At 41.8% G+C, this 22,520-nt stretch overlaps 1 protein-coding gene and 1 long non-coding RNA gene across 4 annotated transcripts; both read left to right on the forward strand.

Moving 5' to 3' along the window:
* The first annotated feature begins 433 nt into the window (after window positions 1-433).
* On the forward strand, window positions 434-14,590 carry LOC102564647 (C-C chemokine receptor type 2). 3 transcript variants are annotated; one of them, XM_019483532.2, is made up of 4 exons: window positions 434-741; window positions 3,423-3,502; window positions 10,139-10,292; window positions 11,340-14,590. In XM_019483532.2, exon 4 carries the CDS (start codon window positions 11,351-11,353, stop codon window positions 12,395-12,397), a length of 1,047 nt encoding a protein of 348 aa, XP_019339077.1. In that variant the 5' UTR covers window positions 434-741; window positions 3,423-3,502; window positions 10,139-10,292; window positions 11,340-11,350; the 3' UTR covers window positions 12,398-14,590. The 3 variants fall into 3 exon arrangements, with proteins under 3 accessions (XP_019339077.1, XP_019339081.1, XP_019339079.1); XM_019483536.2 differs by having other exon boundaries at window positions 10,177-10,292; XM_019483534.2 differs by lacking the exon at window positions 3,423-3,502.
* Window positions 14,591-14,891: 301 nt separating this feature from the next.
* On the forward strand, window positions 14,892-19,991 carry LOC132250888 (uncharacterized). The gene is made up of 3 exons (XR_009462565.1): window positions 14,892-15,908; window positions 17,840-17,965; window positions 18,377-19,991. It is a non-coding gene; the product is annotated as an uncharacterized LOC132250888 (long non-coding RNA).
* Window positions 19,992-22,520: the final 2,529 nt, after the last annotated feature.

Below are 22,520 nucleotides of genomic sequence, written 5' to 3' on the forward strand. Positions count from 1 at the left end.
TTTCATACAAACATATAAATGAGGGGTGTCACAGGCTGGATTTAGCTATGGAGGTGGGTTCTCTGGCCTGTGGGGCTTCTTGTTGGCTGGAAGCCCCACCTCTACGGAGTAGGTTCAGCCTGCAGGGCTTGTCACCACAGTTGTCAGAGGTTCTGTGTCTGTGCAGCTCCAGAGCCAAGCAGCTAACGTGGCTACCACTCCCCACCCCTGCCTTACCCACCTCTGAATTTGGGGTTTTTAGTCACTGTTGGTGAGTAAAATCAGTGGCAGGAGAAAGTGGGAGTGGCCATGTTAACCCCCATAACAGCTGCCCCATACAGTAGTTCCTGTAGCTATGGGGATTAACTGTGATGCTGCCAGCATTCATAGGTGATCCAGTTTATGAGAAGCCCCAAGACTTCAACACTTCTAATATAAATGATTTTTAAAAATCAAGCTCATTATTAGCTATTGATAGAGACCAAATATGATAGTAGTTAGCTCAGTTTAGGGGGATAATTGTAAAATGACCTAATGCAGATTTGGGTACCCTATTTAAAATCCTCAACTAGAATCTGTTACTGAATGCTTATATTTAGAAAAGAAGAACTGCCATCAATTGCTTTTTGTAATAATGCTTGCAAAACATCTGTGGTGAGGCAGAGTCCTCTCCACACAGGAAGACTGAACTTGGTGAATTTAGTCAACCTACTTAGTAGCACAAATGAAGACAGAGTGAACCATAAGAAGCTTGACAAATAAGTGAGTATTCTCACCTTTTTCCATTTATTTATGTGCCTTATTGATTGGAAACAGAATAAATAATGAAAAATAGCATTAATGTCAATATAAGAGATACAGCCTTGTAGGAACAATTTGAGTAGAAAAGAGGGAAACAAGATGAGGACTGAGATTAGTTAGGAATATGGTAGAAAGAAATGCTGTCAAAAAAAAACAACACAGGCAAACAGCAAACCTTGCTAAAAACTGACACATTTTATGTTTAAAAAAACCCAAACCTCTGGATTTTCTTTTTGAAACTGCTTCAGAGAGACAATGGTTTGAAAATACCTTCTTCTCAGAATGCATGCATGTTTGATAAAATAATCCCTCCTAGCTAATCTAGTCAATTCAAATCTAAGCTCCTTATTGCACCATGAGGTCACTCATCACCAAGTGAATTTATCTTAGAATGGTTCATTTAAACTGAGAAAAGTAATTAGCTGTGTTAGTCTGAAGTCAGAAAGAAGACAGGATAGATTTGCATGTATAACTATTTAAATCAGAGGTAATCTGATGAAGTGAGCTCAGGCTCACTAAAGCTCTACTTAAACACCCCTGATTAAGTTGGTCTATATGCATATCTACACTGCCTTCTTCATTTAAATTGGTCGAGTTGTTGGTTTATAAAGTTACTGCCTGCCTAACGCACTAAACTGCAAAAAGTCCTCCTAGATCAACCGTCTCTTTCTTTTTACCTGTGAGGGGTCACTGGGGCATGACTTGTTTATGACACCTGTCATCGCTTGTCTGACTCAAGGGATTTCACTTTTACTGTACTTCATGAGCCTACCTTGCAACTCCTATGGTTGTCAGTGGGAGATTTACAGGAGTAAAGTCTGAAACAGTTTTCTTTCACATTTCATCACCCAGTAAAAACCTATGGAAAAATTGCTTTGAGGCTTGCAACCTAGATATTTTCCATAAAATACCCAAAGCTCTATCACATCAATATTTGCTTTCAAATAAACCTTGTGTTGAGACCCACCTCTCTTACAGTGATACTATTAAAAAGACAGTGACCAGGGCCTTAGCTAAGGCGTCTTAGCTATCACTCATTTTGTGACTACAGAAAAATAATAGAGCAATTCTTCTGTAGCAAAGAACTCAGAAAGACTACAACAGGTCAGAACGTTTTTGACACTATGGACCCCTATTTGAAATCTCTGGATTTATTGTGTGAATTGTGTAGATGCCGGCAGACTTAACAGTGCTAATATTGTGCAGCACCCCACAAAACCCTTAAAAGGATCTTACAGCACCAGGCACCCACCTTGAAAATCACTAAACATCTGCCTCATATGCAGAAGAGTTGAGATCTCTTGCCTCCTAAGCCCAGACTTACTTGTGACCTTGTGTAAGTAGCTTCACTTCTGTCTTACTTTCTCTTCCTCATCATGGTTGTGAGAGGCTTAATTTCTTATTGTTTGCTGAAAGCTTTCATAGCCTTCTACTGAAGATGCTCTAAGAAATGCCAAGGATTCTATCTTGGGTTTTGCTGCATATGTTGAAAACATGTAAGACATTCTGTGTCTGATGAATTCTTGTACTTTTGGTTGCATATGGCATCTTGCTACGTGTGGAATGAATTGATATTTCATGTTCCATTTTCCAGATGAGAAAATGGGAACTTTTGTTTATGTTGTTTTAAACTTAAATGTACATTGTTGCAAAAGCTAGTTCTGCTTTTGATGGGGAATAGAAACATTTAGATACAATGAAATCTACAGAGACCTATGCCAAGCTTTTTTCACATAGAACGAAAATCCACAACCCATTTTTCCCCCCTGCAGGATCCAGAAACAACTAGGTTATTTTTCTAGGAACTGATGTGGTTTGTCCTCAAGGGATTGCTGGGCTAAACGCTTGTGCATAAGGGAAAAAAGGACAGGTGTGTCCAGGGGGTGATTTAACTTTATAAAAGGACAATACGATCCAGATTACATCCTGGAAAGGGGAAGATTTGCCTTAAGGGTTGTTTTATATCTTGAGAATATGAGTGTACAGAGATATTATTTCGCTCCCTTTTGAACAGATACCATGCACTCAATAATTTGCCTCACGCTTTCTCCTTTTCCTCGATATTCCAAATAGCAATAAGAAAAGAGTAAACCCCTACTTTGTCCCCAGGTTTGGGTGGTTGGAGGGGGTCCATCTGCAGAGCCTTCTGTGTCATTCCTTCTGTCACTGTATCACTCCCTTACAGTGGTGTAACAAGAGTTGGCACCTGTGGCAAATCCTGCAGGAGAACAGGAGGTTGGTGCATGGCTCTAAGGGTGCGGGCACATTTCTGAGAGCAGGGAGGGCAGGGGACACATGGGTTTGGGGGAGCATGGGTTCTGAGAGCAGGGGAATGGTGGAACATGGGTGTCGGTGCAGCAGCTGTACCTATGTCAGGACTCCTGCACAGTCCTGGCTGAGTTGCTGCTGCTATCTCATGTGCTCTGGCTACTCTGGCTGTTTCTTTTAAAGCAGCAGCAGCTGGGAACTGTTTTGGAGCTCCTGGCATGTCAACACTCCTGAAGCACAGGCTCCACAGGGGTGGTCAGTAGAGTTTAAATCAAAGAACTCTGCCACCCTATTAAAGAGCTTTTGGTTTTACTGGCTTATACTTCTGTATTTGGACCCTGGAAATGGAAGGAAAACTTTGTGATTTGTTTTAGTTCTGAGAGACAGTCTCATTGCTGACAAAGGGACCCCATCCTCTGACGCTGCCTTGTAACCTTCATTCTGACTAACTTTGGTAAGTAAGCCTCCTTTAAGAGTTTGAAGCAACTGAGCATCAAACACACCATGTTGATTGACCAATGAGCAGTGATGACTACTGCTACTGTTATGACTCAGTGCTGCACATCTGACACCTCCTTGCTTGAGTTATCCTTAACTGTTCAACTTGGGAAATGCCTGCTGGTTCTACCAGCACTCAGACACTTCTACAGCTAAAGATGATACCCACAAATGATAGGTACAAGAGGTTAAAAGTCTTGTCTCAAAGTAGATCAAGCATCCAACCACAGAAACCTAAAAAATATTGTTCAAACCTGTGTGCTTCTCATTGTAGCTTAGGAGTATGCTGAAGTAAGCAGAGCCTTGTTATGCCTTGTATGGCAGCATAACTGCTTCTATCTTGGCCTGAAGTAATGAAAGTGGGGAAGAACTTCAAGGTATCACCCAGGAAAACTTTCAGCAGGGGCTTTTCCACTCCATCCATTGCAGTCAATGGCGATTGTCTCCATACACTAATACAGACCAGAAAAGACTCTGTAGAAGTTTTGCTAAAATCTCCTATGTGTGCGGTCAATGTTAGATGGCTTAACATACTTGCTTCCACTCTTAAGGTCTGCAGAAAGAATTGCCCTCTCTACCTTTAATCATGGGTCCTAAAAACTCTGGAGCTGTGAAGACCCTCAGATGCCCCAGGGAGATTTCTACTCCGGCATGAAAGATATGCTGGGGACTAGTTTTGGAGGGGACCTATCAGAGAATGGCTGTAACATGTGACTCTATCGCCATACACATCATCAGGAAGTCTTCTATAACTTAAAATAGTTTGCTTGACTGCCTAACTTACACTGTGGTCCTCAAACAGTTCAAAATCCCAGCGGCATAAATATAGCTTAATGTCATCCCTGTCCCCCAAGCCTGCTGGGACTGTGGGCCTGAATGTCTTGACCTTCCTGGAGGTGTAGTACAGTACATGAGTCCACACCTGGATAGGGAATCTATAGGACTTATTCAGTGTTGTAATAGAAGATGAAAGAAAAATGTGCATGCAGTATATCACTATAATTATTACAAAGTGCACATGCAGGCTAAGGTAGGAGGAGGGATGATGTTATCAAGGGTAAGAGTTAATGACAACTTCCCTTCCCCAAGATCTCAGCATAAACTATTAATCTCTCACATTCAGCAGAGTTGTTAACATAGCTGGGCACCAGGGACATGATACACTGCCAGTCATAGCCTTTTTCCCCCACCTCCTCCCTCAAGTCGGCAACCAGGCTGGTTGCCCTGCCCTAAGTACACCACTGCTCACATTTGCACAGGCAGGTCAGAGACTACAAAAAATACCAATTAGAATTGCACTGTACATGTGGAGTGTGTGTGTCAGGGTGGGGAAAACTGAAACCATGACATTGTTCACTATGAGCTTCAGCCACAAACAATACCGAACTAGACAACACCTTGCAGACTTTGTAGTTGGAGAGTGTAGACAGAGGAGAGGGAGGAAAAATAAAAGAGAAATAGCTGTTCCCAGAATCAGAATTAACTGTACATAAGGCTATGGGACTTGACTAAAAGGGTCTGGGTTTTTTTTAATGCTTTCAAAGAAAGCAGCCATTTCCCTTACAAACAAAGCCAGGTTCTTTTCATCCTTGGGTTTCTGAGGATCAAAAAGCAGACTCCTCTTCAATGTCCAGCTTAACTAGCAAAAGAAACTCATCTTCTCTGAGCTGAAATTTAAGAAGAAATGATAGTTAAGACTTAAATTCAGAGAATATCAACTGTGATTTCCTATGTAGTTTTTCTTGCTTCTCAGACTCTCTCTTGATTAAGCATAGTTAAATACATAAGGGGAGTGAATTTCCTAGAAGCACTGCAGAAAAGATATTTCTCATTTGTGCTACCTGAAAAAATATATGTCTGTATTTTTAACATACAGATTTGCTGAAAGAACCTTGCTACTGTAGCTCTGCGTTTGCTAAGACTTCCTTTGCATACCTTATGCTCTAAATTGCCTCCATAAAGAATGACATGACGGGGAAAAGGATTTGCAGGTTTTCACAATTGTGCTTGGTCTTTAAACACAAAATAGGCTGAAGGATGGACCTTATCATTCTCCTAAATAGGGTCTTGAAACAGTGACTGCAAGAAGGTCACTCACTCAGCTCCTTCATCAAGGCTAGTGTGCTCTGATTTCAGGTTTCCAGTCAGTTTGTTTTACCTCGGACAACTTTATCCCCACAGGAAACAACAATAAGTAGATGTGCAAATGACAAACCAAACCAAAACTTGTGGCCTTTCTTCAGACCTGGGGAGGAAAGTGTGGGACGACAAGCAGAGGGAGCACAACTCAGACCCTCTACTTCTCACGCAGCCACCTCCCTGCTCTCCCCTTTGACTTTGTTCCCAGAGCTCAAATCTCTCTGTAGCTTCACTTTTACTTACTGGCCATCAGTTATATCTGGCCCCCAGGCTTCCAGCCAGGCAGACTCTTACCTGTTGACTACCTGCAACTGGGTCTCAGCCCTCTGCAGGCTGAGCACTTCCTTACAGTGACATTTTCCAGCCAGATTTAGGGCTTCTGGGTATTTTCCTGCTTCTGCTGGCAAATGTTCTGTCAACAGAGGGCAGCTGCCATTGCTTACCACCCAGATTTGTACACCATCACACTTCTAGTGGCTCCACATGTTTCCAGTGCTGCAGCTGGCCCGCCAGACCATAAAGTACAACCTGAGAAGAAAAGCAACCACAGCAGAAGACACAGAAATGTTGAAAGGCATTTTCTGCTAGCTGCCAGATAGCAGGGCATTGGGGGGTGGTTAATGTTGTCCTACCATCAATCTGAATGCTAAGTGGCAATCAAAAATTGGAAATTCTGTAGCAGGCAGGAGGCACAGCAACTCCATCAGTCACAGCAAGAAATCTGGAGGATTGGATCTAGAAGTGAGTTGTCTGACCAGAGAGAAGTCCTGCAAGCCAGGTTACCCACATCTGGAGACCAGACCCAGTAGACTGGATGTTTGATAGTCTTACCAATGTGGGACATAGGGCTTCCCTGCATAGTTTCCTGCCTCAAGTCCAATATTTCTGCTTGTATTAGAGTACCTGCATGTTTACATAGATATGGTATTAAAGTGCAAAGAAATCAAGTGACTTGTCCTATGGCAAGTCTGTGACTGTGTCAGGTACTAAACACAGATCTCCTGAGACCCAGCCAGTGCTTTAACAAAAAGATCATGTGTCCGCCCACAAGTTTACATTGTGAAATTTAGCATCTGAGAAAAATTTCCAGAAAATTTGCATTTGTCTTGACAACAATACAATCTACTCAAATTATATTTGTTTGTAGTTACCAAATCCTTCACTTAAGTTCCTCATTTGATTGACTAAAGAACTTATCTGTTCCCCCTTATGTTCTTTTGGGCCATATAATATATAGAAGTCTCTGCATTTTTCCAAGGAGTGTATTTATATATAAAAACATTTCCTCATTTTTTCCAGAAATGAAAGTATATACATATAGCCAGAAAGGTAGACCTTACATAGTTCAATAGCTAAAAGGTCTAGCGCATATGCACAGACTATAACAGAAATGCCTTGGGTACAAAGGACTCTCAAAACATATACCAACTAGTTATTTCAGTCATATGATGCTCAAAGATTCATTTGAACATTGTATTTCTTTCAGCAGTCCTCAGACTGAAACTGAGGAGAGGAACACCAGTATTCCACAACTTCGTTTTTCATTACTGTTGGTTAGAAAAATAAACAGAGGTGAAGGAGTACTTACTCTCAAATAAAAGCCAATATGTTGATGCATTCCTGTATTTGGGAGTGTATCACCTTTTTTTTTTCTATTCCAAACACTCCTTGAAAAGAAACCATCTGAAAACCACTAATGGTGTATAACAGCTCAGGCACAGGACATAGTAAGTGCAGTTGAGGGGGTCACTTGAAATTCATGTCTAGCAAACTCAGGCATAAGGTACCCTTAAAACCCATCTTATTAACTAATCTAGTCATAGGGGACTCTCAAACTCACTCAACAGCAAGCTCAGGCTTGGAGACCCTGGAAACTCACCTCAACAGTGTGCTTAGGAACTTTATGGCTAGGTGAAGGTTGATGGTCAGGGTCAGCCTTCAGGTTCTCCCCAAGTCAAATAAGACTTAAAGGATTGATTAGGCTTGTATACAGAACAATCCTCAATTCTGTAAGATACTTGTACATGATTGTATAGCAAGATAGAAGAAGAAGCAGCCAAGAAGTCTCCTGAAATGAAATGTACATTCAGAATGAAAGCACCATAACCAGAGTTCTTCTGGTTATGTGTTATATACAGAGCTGGTGCTGATGATGACACAGATGTCCTATAGTATCCTAGCAAGTTGCTTAAACCACACATTTCACAGGTGATCACTGCTTGTGTATGCCGCTTTTTACTTCAGCTGGCAGCTCCTCTATGGAGCTGTTGCCTTGAGAATATATGTGGCGTGGTTCATGGATGCTCCAGACACCTGCCCCTTTTGTGAGCAGAGGGAGACTCTGGCGCACACCTACCTGGATTGTGCCAGGCTGCAGCCCCTGCACTGCCTCCTTCAGAACCTCTTGCCAAGGTTCTGGCTGCATTATTCCTCTCACCTCTTCATTTATGCACCCCCTATCCATGACCCCACCAAGTCCTGGCACCTCCTGGTCAACCTCCTCCTGGCCCTAGCCAAGCTGGCTGTGTATCTGACCAGGAAGGAGGCTCTGGCCGGGAGGGTCTCTGGAAACTGTGGGGCCACTTTCTTTGCCCTTATTCATTCCCGTGTCCAAGCAAAGTATCACTGGGCAGTGTCTACTGGCTCCTTGGACTCATCTGAAGGCCAGTGGGCACTATCCAGTGTGCTCTGCTCAGTTTCCCCCCTTGGCACTCTTGTTATGAACCTTAGACCTCCACTCCAGTCCCTGTTTTCATTATTATTTGTTCAAAGTACTCACTTCTCCTGTAGCCTCCCCAACTGAGGGAGGCCATTAAGTTACTTGGTGGCCCTAGGCCCATGCCCCTTAAGGTGACAAATAGGCCTGGCAAGTTGCATAGGACCACATATTAAATGAAAAGAACAAAGTATTGAATATCTATTTAGCACAGTACATGGTGCATCTGTACTCTGATGTGTGTAAAGTATATACATTATAGTATATACAGTATATCTGGCACAAGACCATGAATATAAAGACTGTACCATACTGCATATACAGAAGTGGACTGAATTAAGGTTGCACAAGCAGCATTTTCTAAAGTAGTTTCTCCCTAGAGCAGTGCTGGTTCTCAAGAATGGTACTGCCCCATTTTCACTATTATTCACTCCTTTAGTCACTTTTCAGGGATTTCCCAGCCTACCTTAGGACCAATGAGCTCTGAATTCTGTAACGTCTGAAATCCTGCTTAGGGGTTAGATGAGTAGATAATGCCACCTTTATTCTGTCACGCCCTAACTTTTAAATGCTTAACTTTCAATCTTTATCACCAAGGGCTTTCCATACTCTTTCTCCTCCTATGCAGCGGAGATGACAATTGTCAAACCCAAAACATGTATGCTATTGCAAGTATACTACAGTAAATCAAAACATTACAAGGATGTGTGTTCCCTTTGCTCAGCCATGCAGAGACGTGCAAAAAGATTTAATACTTGTCATTTGTTTTCTGTAAACACTTGTTTGTTTTTTTGCAAAAACATTTGCAGAACTTGCGTACGTGTGTGCATACAAGAGCTTGCACTGGAAAAAGCTTTCTCTGTTATTCATAAACATTGCAGTTATCCAGTTAAGCAGGGGCATTTAGGCCATAGGTGACCAATTACAAAGCACAGTTAAGCAGGGGCATTTAGGCCATAGGTGACCAATTACAAAGCACAAATAATGACATGCATAATAAACTTTCAAAGCTATAATCATAATGCATAATTATGCAGAAATCTGGAGTTTGAAATATTTCATATTGGTGTAATTATTTTGTTGAACAGCTTTGAATACCTAATATCTGTGCAATTAGCAAAACCTGAGATAGTCTGCAAACAACTCAGTTACTAATAGCTCTGGTGATTACTGATGAAATTTCTTGAGTGTATTTTAACAACACTTGCCACAGATAGTACCTTAATCCGCAGCACACAAGGGTGTTTGGGGCAATGTGACTTGTAGCTGTATGAGAGGGTTGTTCATATACAGGTTTTAGACAAGCAGTTGCATGGGTGGTTTGGATAGACAAGATCCTGCCTTGAGCTAGGGGTTGTATTAGCTAACCTCCTGAGGTCTCTTCCAGACTTACTTTTCTGTGATTCTATGATATTAAATCATTGACTCCAATCAAACTTCCAGCAGTTGTTTCAGATATTAGGAAAATGCTGCATTAGAGTTTAAGCAGTGTTAAGAAAAGTAACAAAATCTTGAATCAAGTGGATCATTTAACCAAAGTTAACTTCTGATGAAACTACAAAATTAGAAAAAATTACAATCAATCAAAATTACAGATATAGTCAAAAGGGGGCACTGAAGATATCTTTTTATCACAAAATATTTATAATATGCTGTAATACGTGTGGAATAACTAGATGCCAGTCAGGGAAATGTTAATATATCCGTTTTTATAGTTGCAGGGTTTTTTTCTTGCAGATTATTTGTTGAATGACGTGTTGACAATTTGTTGGAAGGTGCTGCAAGCATTTGATCTTCATTGCAAGAGACTAGAAATTTGCCATTTCATCCTACTACCTTTCTCTCAGTGCAGTGTTGTGTAAATTCTCTGATTAACTCTCCTGGTTAATAGGTAAGTCAGCCATTTGCTGAGCTAAAAGATTATCAAAGAACAACAAAAACAATTTTAAAAAAGTAACAACCCTGCGTCTCATTTATGATGCGGTCACGTGATATTGCTCTGAATGAGGTCTCTTTGCATAACCAGAGCAGATTAAAGTGGCCTGAATGTAAATGATAAGAGGCTGAAAGATTAAAAGAAATAACTTTGTTAAATGGAGTATAGACCTGAATCTCATTCACACAGAAGACCTGAATTTTATTTGCACTGCTCTGTGAGCATAATGTGTCCCTAGAGTGGTTGTGAATTCCATTTACATTCACAATAAGACCAATTTATGTTGCCAAAGTGGTACAAAAAGGCCTTAGGGAAAATAAAAATCAGAGCAGCTTTATTTTCTTTTGAATCAAAATAAATGAAGTTCATTGACCTGAGAAACAACATTAGAACTAGGCAAATAATTTACAACAAAAAGTTTTATTTTATAATGTTTACCTGTTGAATGTTTTTTGAATTCTGAAATATTCTAAAGCAATAGCTCACCAAAATTCACCCCGGCATGGTTCATTGCTATGGTGAGGGCTAGTAACATCTCAAAGTGGTTAGAAGGCTTAACAAACATTTCTCAGCTGGGAACCTTGTTTTTTTCTGCCTTCTCTTTTTTTTGTCTCATTCTGATAAACCACTGCCTAGTTTGCCACCTCTAAACAAGCCACCCCTTATATTCATTAGTCATCAAAGCTTTCACTTGTGTCACTTGTGTTTACTAAAGATGAAGGACACTTATCCTAAATGGTATATTTAGAAGCTCACACGGATTGAACATTTGGCAAATTAACTTTCCAAATTGTTTATTGATGTGGCCTGTGGCATTCATTTACGTTTTATGTCAGCAGTTTTATACTGTTTCCTAAGATGAAATTCTGCATGCACAGATGAAAGTCTGCATGCACAGAGATATTTACATATCAAATGATTATACAAAACACTGTGTTTCACTTCTTTTACTGTGATACTATCTCATTTCCTATAAATGACCATTCATTATTTCTTTCTCAGACCACTGCAAAATGAGCACCTCGGAACCAAGTTTGACAACAGAATTTGATTATGAAGATTTCCCTACACCATTCGTAAACAGTTCTGCGAAAAATTTTGGGACTTGGTTTTTGCCACCACTTTATTCTCTGGTGCTGATTTTTGGCCTTGCAGGCAATGCATTAGTTGTTCTGATCCTGATAAAATTCAAGAGACTGAAAAGCATGACTGATATCTATTTGCTAAATTTGGCCATCTCTGATTTGCTTTTTGTATTTTCGCTACCATTCTGGGCATACCAGGCAGCACATAGATGGATATTTGGAGATGCAATGTGCAAAATTCTTTCATGGATCTATTCCTTTGGCTTCTACAGTGGAATCTTTTTCATAATACTTTTGACAATAGATAGATACCTAGCAATTGTCCATGCAGTGTTTGCTTTGAAAGCTCGCACAGTTGTCTATGGCATCCTTGCAAGTGTAGTTGTTTGGATTGTTTCTGCACTAGTCGCTCTTCCAGGGATGACATTTTATGGTACTGGAAATAATAATGTGGGCTGTAGCCTTAACCTTCCAAGTGATAAACTGAAGGAGTGGAAGCAATTCATGACTTTACTGATGAACACCGTCGGACTTTTCATTCCTTTGATCGTTATGATCTTCTGCTACACTGCAATTATAAAGACACTACTGAAATGTAGGAATGAAAAAAAAAACAAAGCAGTTAGGCTTATTTTTGTCATAGTGATTGTTTATTTTCTCTTCTGGACACCATTCAATATTGCTCTTCTTGTGAAGACTTTTTCAGGTTCCCTCGATAATGCTAAGGCAAGCACTCAGATTGATATTGCAATTCAAGTAACAGAAACAGTTGCCATGATCCACTGTTGTATCAACCCCGTGATCTATGCCTTTGTTGGTGAAAAGTTTAGAAAATATCTTTCTACCTATTTCCGAAAACACATTGCAGTCCACCTTTGTAAACAATGTCCATCTCTTTACCGTGATAAGTTAGAACGAGTTAGTTCCACATTTACTCCATCCACTGCAGAGCATGACATTTCCACTGGTTTGTAAAATACAGCAGGACGTGTCATTAGTCAGTTTCAATCTTTTTCACCTAAAAGATTTTAGAACTAATCAAAACATTTGAGATCATCACCTTCAAGGACCTACAGTCACAAATAGGTAATTTTTTCTGTGGCATTGCAGTATTTCCCATTCTCGGTATAGGTAAAGAACAAGTCTCACAGGAAAGGTAAATAGTTTAGTACCCCCCCCCCCCCATTTTAATAGTACCCAGTGTAATGTGATTTTCTTTAGAGACAAATTCTAGCCAATGTCATGTGATTTCCTTATGAAGTATGACTGAGAAGGTGGTTTGATGAAGACAGGGAAAGAGAACTATTATGCAAAGCAGTAACGTAAAGAATATAAAGAAAACATTGGGAGGAAGGTATTTTTGGCAGAAGTGGTCTGTAATTTTGGCCATTTACTTGGGGCTTGATGGAAATCTCTTTAACATTTAGAATTAATGGGAAATTATGAAAAAAATAATGCTTTACAATAGGATTATACTCTATTAGCCACTAACTGCTTTTTAAAAATAATCTCATTTAACTGTTTTGTTAAATTAAATTATTTGACATCAGTTATACACTTTTGTACGCACAGTATAAAAACTCAATTACTAATAATTTTATAGCCTGGTTTTTAAAGGGGCTTAACCCAACTTCTTTTGTAGGTGCAATTTTGGAAATAATTGCACACACAAACCAAGCTGTAAAAACCTTAATGCTATCAGTTGCAGGGATGAGGCTACACCCACAAAATAGGATCCTGTTTCTGATCAGGCAAGGAAATAATGGCTTCCAGGCATCCAATCAAACAACACATGTCAAACTCACCGAAGTGTGAGATGAAGATTAGTCTTGATGATTCTGGTATATTAAAAGCTTTAGGTCATAAAAAAGCTTTAAAAATGGCCCAGGAGAAAAAGTGAAGAAAGAAAGGCAAAATCTGTAGTTGTGTCTAAGGTACTGTTTTAATTATTGCAAAAAATGCTACAATTTTATAGAGAAGTCTTGCAAGCTCCCTGTTCTCATATATTCTGCAGTGCAATTCTGAAAAAAACTGAACAAAATTTTACATTTTTGCTTTGCAAAGAAATGTCTGGAAAATGCTTCTGTTTGCATAATGTCCAGAGATTAAACTTGGCCATGCCCATGTGACCCATCAAAATGAGTGATAATAAGCAATTCCTTTGAGGTACCCTGGCCCTTCCAAGTGCAAAACCTTTTGTGCTTCTTCAATACATATTTTCTGTGATGCTGTGATTTGCATAGGGCAAGAATTTCCAGTCAATTTCCAGTAAGTAATCAGTCAAAACTGATTACTTACTGAAGATTCACCATCAGAAGTAATATGAGTTGATAACATGAGTCCTAAACCTGGTAGGTAAAAATATGAGATATCTCATTTGTTGACCATGGACTTAAACATCTGTGTATATAATGAGAAAGATAGCATCATCTCCTCGGAAAGACCTTTAGTCAATTAATTTCCAAAAAGGCCTGCTAACGTAAGTGCAAGTAAAGCCTGCTAATATGTGTCAGGAGGGTCCAGTCTCTGTATCACAACACTTGCATAACGTGTTACATCTTCAGAGTAGTGTACAAATATTAGATATCAACTATTTCATCCTGACAATACATCTGTGAGGTAAATAGTTGCAGAAATAGAAAGAAAAGACAGAAAATTACTCTCCAAGTAAACTTGTTGATGTAGATATCATTTTTATTTTTCTTTATTCTTTTTTGCAAACTTGCACTAGGTTGAAAGCACCTTTTTAAGACTGAATACATGTAAAAGTGATTACAGTGTGATATGTATTTGCATTTAACTGGGCACAGCTACACGTGCTTCAATGTGCAGTAGCCTATTTTACTGTGCATTAAAGCATCATTAAAAAAAAGTGCAAATACACTAATGCTCAGAATAATAGGCTACTGTGCATTAAGCATCTCTTAAAAAGCATGCACTTTCACTACTGAACATTATGACAGCCTAATGTGCATTTATTCAGTACCTCACATTGGAGGTACTAAATTTAACGTGTATTAGGAAAACGACATTAAAGCATGGGTTGATGTGCCCATTGTGATAAATCCTTTAATCTTTTACATGCTGTTATTGCTGTTATAATCATAACCTGCTTCCTTGGACTTTCCAAATTAATGCAAGTAGTTAATAAAATTGTTTGAAAAATGACATATTTTGGGTATTTATTATTTTCCCTGAAAGTAAGGGGCTTCTGTTCTCAACTCTAGAAAAGTACAGAGAGAATTCCCTTAAAGAAAACAATTGAAGAATGTACCTTAATATAAATCCACTGCAAATGAAAGTGATATGAGCAGAGGATAAAGCCATAGATCAGAACCTTACTTCCAACCAGCCCATGAAGCAAGGCAAGCATACCAAGTGGGGAGCTGCCTGGACTATCCAAAAGATGGATGTAACTGACACAGGTTCTTTGTTCTGAGAAGCTTGGAGAGGAAGTATTAATGCAGCTTTGAGAATATATATATATATATATTTCAATTTTTGTTTAGCAAAGTTGGATAATGAAGGTTATAAATTGGGTAGGGTGAAAAGCATTATATGATGTTTGACTACAGCCAGACATAACACTTAACTGTTTAAATGTAGGTGTTTGAACCACAAGCAACTAAGCTTACAAGCCAATTTAGAATAGTTTAAACCTCCTACAATGTTTCACAAGTATACCTGGATAATCAGGTATTATTTTCACCTGTTCCTCCCAGTTTAGTGTTATGTGTGGACACCAAACTTTCTGCAATTAATCTTTGGCTGGTCGTCCAAGCATCCGACAATGCATTGCTCCTCACCCTCTGACTTCTTCCCCAACCTGCATATGACAACTAGCTACTCTGGTACATAGCCAGAACTCTACTGCCCCAACTTGTATTACCTATGCCTGATCCAGTCCTTGCAATCCCAGGCTGACTTCATGTAATTGGCCATGACATTCACTGGAACGCTTTCCCTTTTCGGTCTGCTTGGACACAGCTGTCTCCTGTTGGGTTAACAGCTTGCCCTCCAGCAAGTTTTCCCTAAGAGGGGCCACAGGGGTTTTCTCCTGCCATGTCTTGTTGATATGGATAATTGCTTGGAGGAAGTTCACTAATCCAGCTACTCCTGGGTTTCTTTTCAGTCACTCACTTAGGTCTTTGTCTCAGGGCTCCGCCTCCCCTACACCCCCGCCTTGCGCCAACCAGTGATGATGTTAGTCTTTGGCCAAAGCTAAAGAAAAGTCAACCTGCCACAGCTGAGCCTTTGGCCCTTATCTAAACTTAGTCCCAATCTGGATGGTTTGCTGTCCTTTTGTAGGCCTCACGTTGGCCTAACTCATTATAGGATTCATCCTGGGATTTCCTCAGGGTACTCTGTCTTCCCCCTCCAGGGGCTACTCACAGCTCCCATTTCCTTTCTTTTTGTTTTCTCTCTCTAGGCTCACCGCTGTCCCAGTCTCTCTCAGCATTGTCCAGGATCTATGGTCTTGAGAGAGGTAAGTACCCTGGCTCCTCCGAGCCAGCCTTAGCAGGGCATCCCACTTTTTGGGATTGCCACCACTCGGCCCTGCCAGGGCATTCATCTGTCTCATGCCATCCTGGGCTCTCTGGAGGACTCACTTCCAGTCCTCCCGGAATGTGGGGTGGTGGGTTTTTACCCCCGGTTCCAAGGGCCGGCTGACAAACCGGTGTTGGCACACAGCCACAAAATGTGCCCACACTGGTTCTGGGGAGTGTGCCTGATCCCCAGCGGTGGGCTGCTGTTGCTGCTTTCCTCTTTGCTCCTGCCGTGGCTCAGCTTGTCTGCTGTAGGTGGGATCACCACTGCTGCATCTTTGATCTTTAGGGGCATTCTGTGGCTGCCGCTTTTCTCTCCGTCTCAGTGCTGGTTAAGTTGTGTTTCATGGCATCATCTCTGCCACACTTTGGCTTTAGGGGGGCAGGATGGTTAAGTAGGTAGAGGGTTTCTAGGTTCCTGGGCTACTGGGTGCTCTAGAAGGCTGCTCAAAGTCTCCCCAGCTTTTAAACAAGCTACTTATCAGTTAAATTCCATTGGTGGCAATTGAGCAAGCTTTGTGGCATCTCACGGAGATTTCGGCTGGGGTGGGTTAGCTAGGTGGATAGTGAGGGTAACCCTGCTTCTGCATTCCCAGGGCGTCTCCAAAAGTCTCTATGGTTTTTAAACATCGCTTGTCCTTAAGCCATTGCTCAATTTTATTCTATTCCTGGCAATTGATGTGGAGACCTTGGGTAGCCTCCCAGAGCACTTAGCACACTGGAAACCCAAAGCAGGGGTACCCTCTTTGCCTGCCTAGCCACCCCTCTTCTCCACCTCAAGTCAGCTGGGATGCCCCAAAGCCTGGTCAACTGCCACAAATGGAATGATATTGATAAATGACTTGGGGGGGGGGGGGGAAATGTTGTTTAAAAGTGGTGGAGACTTTGGGTGGTCCCCAGAATACCCACCTTCCTGCAGACCCAGAAGCAGAGGCCTAGGCACCCTCCCACCTTCCCTCCCCTCTCCCCCCCAAGGGGAAGTCTTATTAAGATTGCAAACTAAGTCAGACAACTTGGGCAACCCCTCCAAGCACCCAGCCCCCACAACCTACTGGCCCCTTCACCCCCAAATTAGCCTGATGCACCAAACCCTGGCATTGAAGTAAATTGATGAGTGGCTTGTGAAAGTTCTCTTTAACAGCTGCAAAAGCTCCGACAGCCCCAGAGCACCCAGCTCCCAGGAATTGAGAAGCAGAGGGTTAAGCAGTTCCACCCCTCTATCCTTACACATACACACACATACTCCTTGGCAAATTAAGGTACTGCCACACAGATTTTGGTAAAGTGCAGTAATGGTTTATATTGAACTCAATTACTCTCTCACATTAAACTCAATGTTAGTGAAAAGGGGGATCAGGAAACTGCAAGTCACAGATGTTGTGTTCTTCCTCAGTATCCAACCAATTGAGATTGTCCTCCTTAGTCAACTGGAGAGCCCATCTCTTAAAAGTTTAAATATATAAAATATTAAATATTTGGAGTTGAGTATGGATAATTATCTCTATTTCTCTATGTCCTTCTTTCTCCTCCCTTTCCCTGCCCCTTCCTTTTCCAGGCCACTATCCCTATTTCCTTCAGTCTCTATTGCCACATGTCTCTAATAGAGGGACCTGTGTCAGCTGTTTTGATTTTTAACTCTCATTTTGTATTCCATGTTTTAAAAACAAAAGCTTAGACTAGCATTTAGCCAAGATTATGTTTTCCACACAGCCCAGGAAAGATTCTTGAAATCTAGGGCAGCGTTTCTCAACCCATGGGCTGTGACCAAAAGTGGGTTGCAAGAATAGATGAAAGGGTTGTGAACAAACTTTAAAAATGGATTCTTCTTTAAAAGAGAAAAATGTGTGAAACTGTGACTTTTCCCTTGCAGGCTGGCAGAGTTCCAGGAGTGAAGGGCACAGGGTCGAGACTGGCCATCAATGTTTACAAATGGGTCCTGGTACAGAAAAGGCCAAGAACAACTGGTCTAGGGTATACCTCAATTGCAATCACTTAGGTGAGATAAAGTTGATAGTCCTAGATCAGGGGTGTCAAACTTATCCTGCCCCTGTCCTGGGCTGGATCTCGAGTGTGGGGTTGCTCACAGGCTGGATCCAGACAGATTGACAGGGTGAGCAACAGGGTAAGTGGTGATGGTGGCTTCCTGCCTCAGATTTTGGTGACAAGCCTTGCTCTTGCTTGCCCCAGCCCTCCAATTCTTAGCCCCTTTGTGAGCCCCATAAGCCACACAACATGGCTCTGCAGGGCAGACTCTGGATGCGGGCCACCCTTGTTTTAGACAGTTTCTCAGTCACAGTCATTCAGCAAAGGGTATGTCTACACTACAGCCCTGTTACGACCATCGGTATTGGCAGCTCAGGGACCAACACAGCCATCTGTATATTTACCCCGTGTATTTTTTTGGCAGGGTTCTGCACCTTATGCTCCAGTTCGTGCTGCTACATGTATGCTGCTACTGATACCTGACCTAGCTACTTTAAAGCTAGCCCTGATATGTGAAAGCTGTACTGCACTGGCATCAAACTCAGCACTGGCTTGAGGGTTCAGGATTATCGCCCAGCTGCACCAACACACAACACAAGAAAGATTGTCAGACACTTGAAAGCTGAAAACTACCCAAAGTGTGTGTCTACATAAGATAGTTAATGCTCATTGGACTAATTCTACTGCTCATTAGCACGGCTGGCAAACATTGTGCCAATTCAGTCCATTATGCAATGGCACTTTAAGTGCCACACAAAAAGCATTCATTTGCTCTAATGAGCAGTACAGCTGATTATGGCACATTAAGTTTAGTACCTGTTATTACAGGTAGGTAATATTATTACAGGTACCTGTTATTACAGGTAGGTTATTACTAGATATTAGTACCTGTTATTACAGGTACTAAACTTAAAGCACCATAACTACAGCACATTAAGGAACATGTAGACGAACCCAAACACTACGTAGGACTAGGACTTAATGGGGCCTAATGGCTGAGTCCACTTGTCACAGCCTGAAAACCATAGAGAAGGATACTAGACCAAGTTGTAATGATTTCAGTGCCCTGAACTTCCTAAGCCTCCCTACTTCTTCTGCCAGTCTCCATATATCTGTCCTCTTTTCTCTGTGAGAAACCTGAGTACTACACATCCTTGACATCCAGACCTTCTCTTCTCCAATTTTGTGCTACCAAGCTCCACTTTTATGAAAGCAAATGAGTTTGTGCCCTATAATCATGTGAGTTAAAGGCAATATTTGATAGCTTGAAAATGGTATTTAAAGGTTTGATTTTTGGGAATTGGCTTATAGGTATGTGTATATATATAATATGCATTAAAATGGTTCAGGATGGGCAGCAGAGGTTAATTGATTTCTAAAAGCCTGGGTCTCACACAGTTTTCTCAGGCTTCAAAAGCAGACAGGCTTACAAACAAGGACACATAATCTGAGAAATTGGGGGCATGCACCACATTGTTCCATAACATGAAATAGAGTGGCACCAGCTCATAAGGCCAAAGAGGGGGGCCTAAAATTCCTGTTTTGGGAAGGGTGTGCATGTGATGAGCTTGGAACGTACTAACAAAACAGGACATGGACAGTATGACGACCACAGAGAAACCAATCAGCAACAGCCATGGATGGAAAGTCATCAGGAGGGAAGGAAAATACAGAAGCAGAGAGTAACAAAGTGTCCTCCTCCCCATCCTCCTTCCTGTCCTCCATCCTGAGAGGGTCCCTGAGAGGGGTCCCCATCTCCTGGAAAGGGTCCCTGAGGCCACCATGGGCAGAGGACACATCACCAGCCCAACTCATCCACCCCATGGAGGGGTGACAGGTGGACCTCAGCATCCTACCTCCAGGCTTCTGATATGTTGACATCTGACACCTAAGAGAGACTTCAGAGCGAAGCCTGCATCCTGGCCAGATATATCTTAAACGTGATAACAGCCCCAGGATTGGTAGATATATAGAATTGCCTGATTGTTTGTATTGTTGCTTTTCTGTTATTACTGTGTATCAATAAATTTGCCTATTATCAAATGGAAAGGTCATGGTTGGTCTGAGGGTTGGAACCTCCTCCCCCACCCCAAAACAAGACATCTGGGTCCTAAATCCAGAGCCAACCGTATTCAATGCACATTAACCATTATTGATATATAAGAAGAGTACATGATATACAATAGAATACGCTACACACTAGTCTTAACAGTGCAACATTTCAATGAGACAAAGGAGACCATTTTTGTTCACAGTCTGACTCAGGCCATAGATAGATGAATAACATATGAAGCACACCAAAAAGCAAGCATACAACTATTCATGACCAAAAAAGCACTTAAAAATTGTTGAAGTGCTTCAAAAATAATCCTCAAAAAATGAGGAACATCTTTGAGTCACTACCTGTAGTATTCATGCATTCTATGGCAGTGAATTTCAACCAGGGTACTGCAGCATCCTGGGGTGCCTTGAGATTCTTTCAGGGGTGCCATGTCATACCACACACTGTTAGGTGTGCAAACAGGATTCAGAGGATAAACTCAGATATTTCAAATAGGAATCCCTAGTGTTAAAAGCAGTCTGACCTGTTATGGTCTTTCTGAGTTCTTTGCAATGGAAGAAATGTTCTATTATTTCTCTGTAGACAAAAATCAGGTGAAAAGTAAGAGCTGACATTTTCCAAAGAGTGTCTTGAGTCTAGAAAGTGTTGCCTTGAGTCTATTGGGGGTGCTCTGAGTTTAAAAAAGTTTGAGAACCACTGTTCTTTAGAGTATGACAGGGGTTATTCAGTCCTCCAGCATCCCACAGTACTCTGCCCTACTCCCTACCCCGCTTCAGGGGATAAGAGAGAGCCAGCCAGCCAATGAGCGCTCTCCAGGATATCAGAGATTGAGAGGCATACAGGGATTCTTGCTTTTCACCAAGAGGGCTGGAAAGAAGCCCTGCATAGGTGCCAACTTTTATTTTTTACCTAAAATGACCCCTCCCCAGCAGCACAGCTAGAACAGAGCCAAGTGGAGATTATGGAGGGATGGAGGCAGATGCAGGCTACCTGCTGCAGGCTCAGAGCTCCCTGCTCTGCTCTGTGGGAGTCCTGTGCTGGCCATATCACCATGGCAAGGCAGCTTGTGCCCATCCAGCAGCAGCAGGGGGCCACAACTCCATGTTGCTGCCCCTGCTGCTGCTGGGCGGGCAAGGGGTGCCTTGCCATGGTGGCATGGCCTGCGCAGGGCTCCCAGGGGAACTGCAGCCGCGCAGGGAGCCACAAAGCCTCAGTAGGCAAAACACATCTGGCCTCACCTCAAGTACAAATCTGGGGGGCACATGCCTCCCCGCGCTCTCTTCCTCAGAAGTGCACACAGTGGCAGGGTGCCAATTTCTTCCTCTGCTGCCACCTGGACAAGCCACCTGTGGCTCTGTTCCATTCCCCACCCTGGCCCTGGGCCCCATGCATCGCCTTGGCTGAGCAGCACCCCCAGGCCCAACCCCATCACTACTCCCTCCCTCACCATGGGAGCCTCTATCTCCCTGCCATAGACTTACCTGCAGGCAGCTGGGGTAGCTGTTCTCCCGTGCTTCCTAGGGCTGTATTCCTGGCCACATGCACACGGCACCCCTTGCATCCCTCTCCCTGCAGCTCCTTGCAGGCTGGAACTCTGCCAGCCTGCAAGGGGAACCTGCCATTTCCCATATTTTTCCACAGTGAATGGAAAACCCAGAACACCAAAGGAGTGGAATAGTCCACTTCAAGCTTTGTTCAGATATGATTTAGTAGTATTTCTGCATTCATGCAGTAGTTTGGACCAGATGATCCTCAAGATCCCTTTCAAGCCTATGATTCTATGAAGAGGGAAAATTATCAAATTTGCAACATGTTTATTAGTTACACTTATTTAGGAAAAAATGTTCTTATAGTTGTTTTAAATGGTTGATTGGATGCAAAATTGGATGGGATCCCCAGTATTTAGTGTTTATAAAAGGAAATAGCTTAACTCTAGGCTTGCATGAAAGGGTAGTGGTATTTGTGAGAGCACTTTAATCTCTTATGGGGTGGTAGAGTATGTCCTGCAATACAAGTGTAAGTAGCAGGACCTTGCTCAAACTGTACAGAAGGAGTTTCTGATGCACAGAACCAAGTTATTTCTAAAAAATAGTTTAACATATAAATATCAGAAAATGATTGGATAATTTCTACAATACAATGAGTTCTGATCAGATTGAAAGAAAAATCATGTAAGATGCTATATATATATATATATATATATATATATAGTATCTCAGGTAAATATATATTGTAACTCTAATGATTGTAACCCTTTAACTTCAAGTGCCTGTTAAATAAAGCTCTTTCAGTTAAGCAAGCTTGCAAATTGTTCCTCGCCTCACAAGCTGAGGATAAAAGAGAACAAGTTGGAGATGCAGAAAGGAGAAAGTGCCTATTTCTCTCTGCTCCTTACCAGCAAAATCCTGAGGTAGGCAGTTGCTTCCACTTGTTTTTCCTGATTTCTCCACATAAGCACTGCAGCTGTCATCTAAGCAACAGCAGAGATGATTCATAGAGTTCACTG

The sequence above is a fragment of the Alligator mississippiensis genome, chromosome 5 (assembly GCF_030867095.1).
Source record: "Alligator mississippiensis isolate rAllMis1 chromosome 5, rAllMis1, whole genome shotgun sequence".
Taxonomy (NCBI): domain Eukaryota; kingdom Metazoa; phylum Chordata; order Crocodylia; family Alligatoridae; genus Alligator; species Alligator mississippiensis.

What these genes read in the sequence shown, in the direction of transcription:
- LOC102564647 (XM_019483532.2), top strand. Translation starts at nt 11,351, where the DNA reads ATGAGCACCTCGGAACCAAGTTTGACAACAGAATTTGATTATGAAGAT.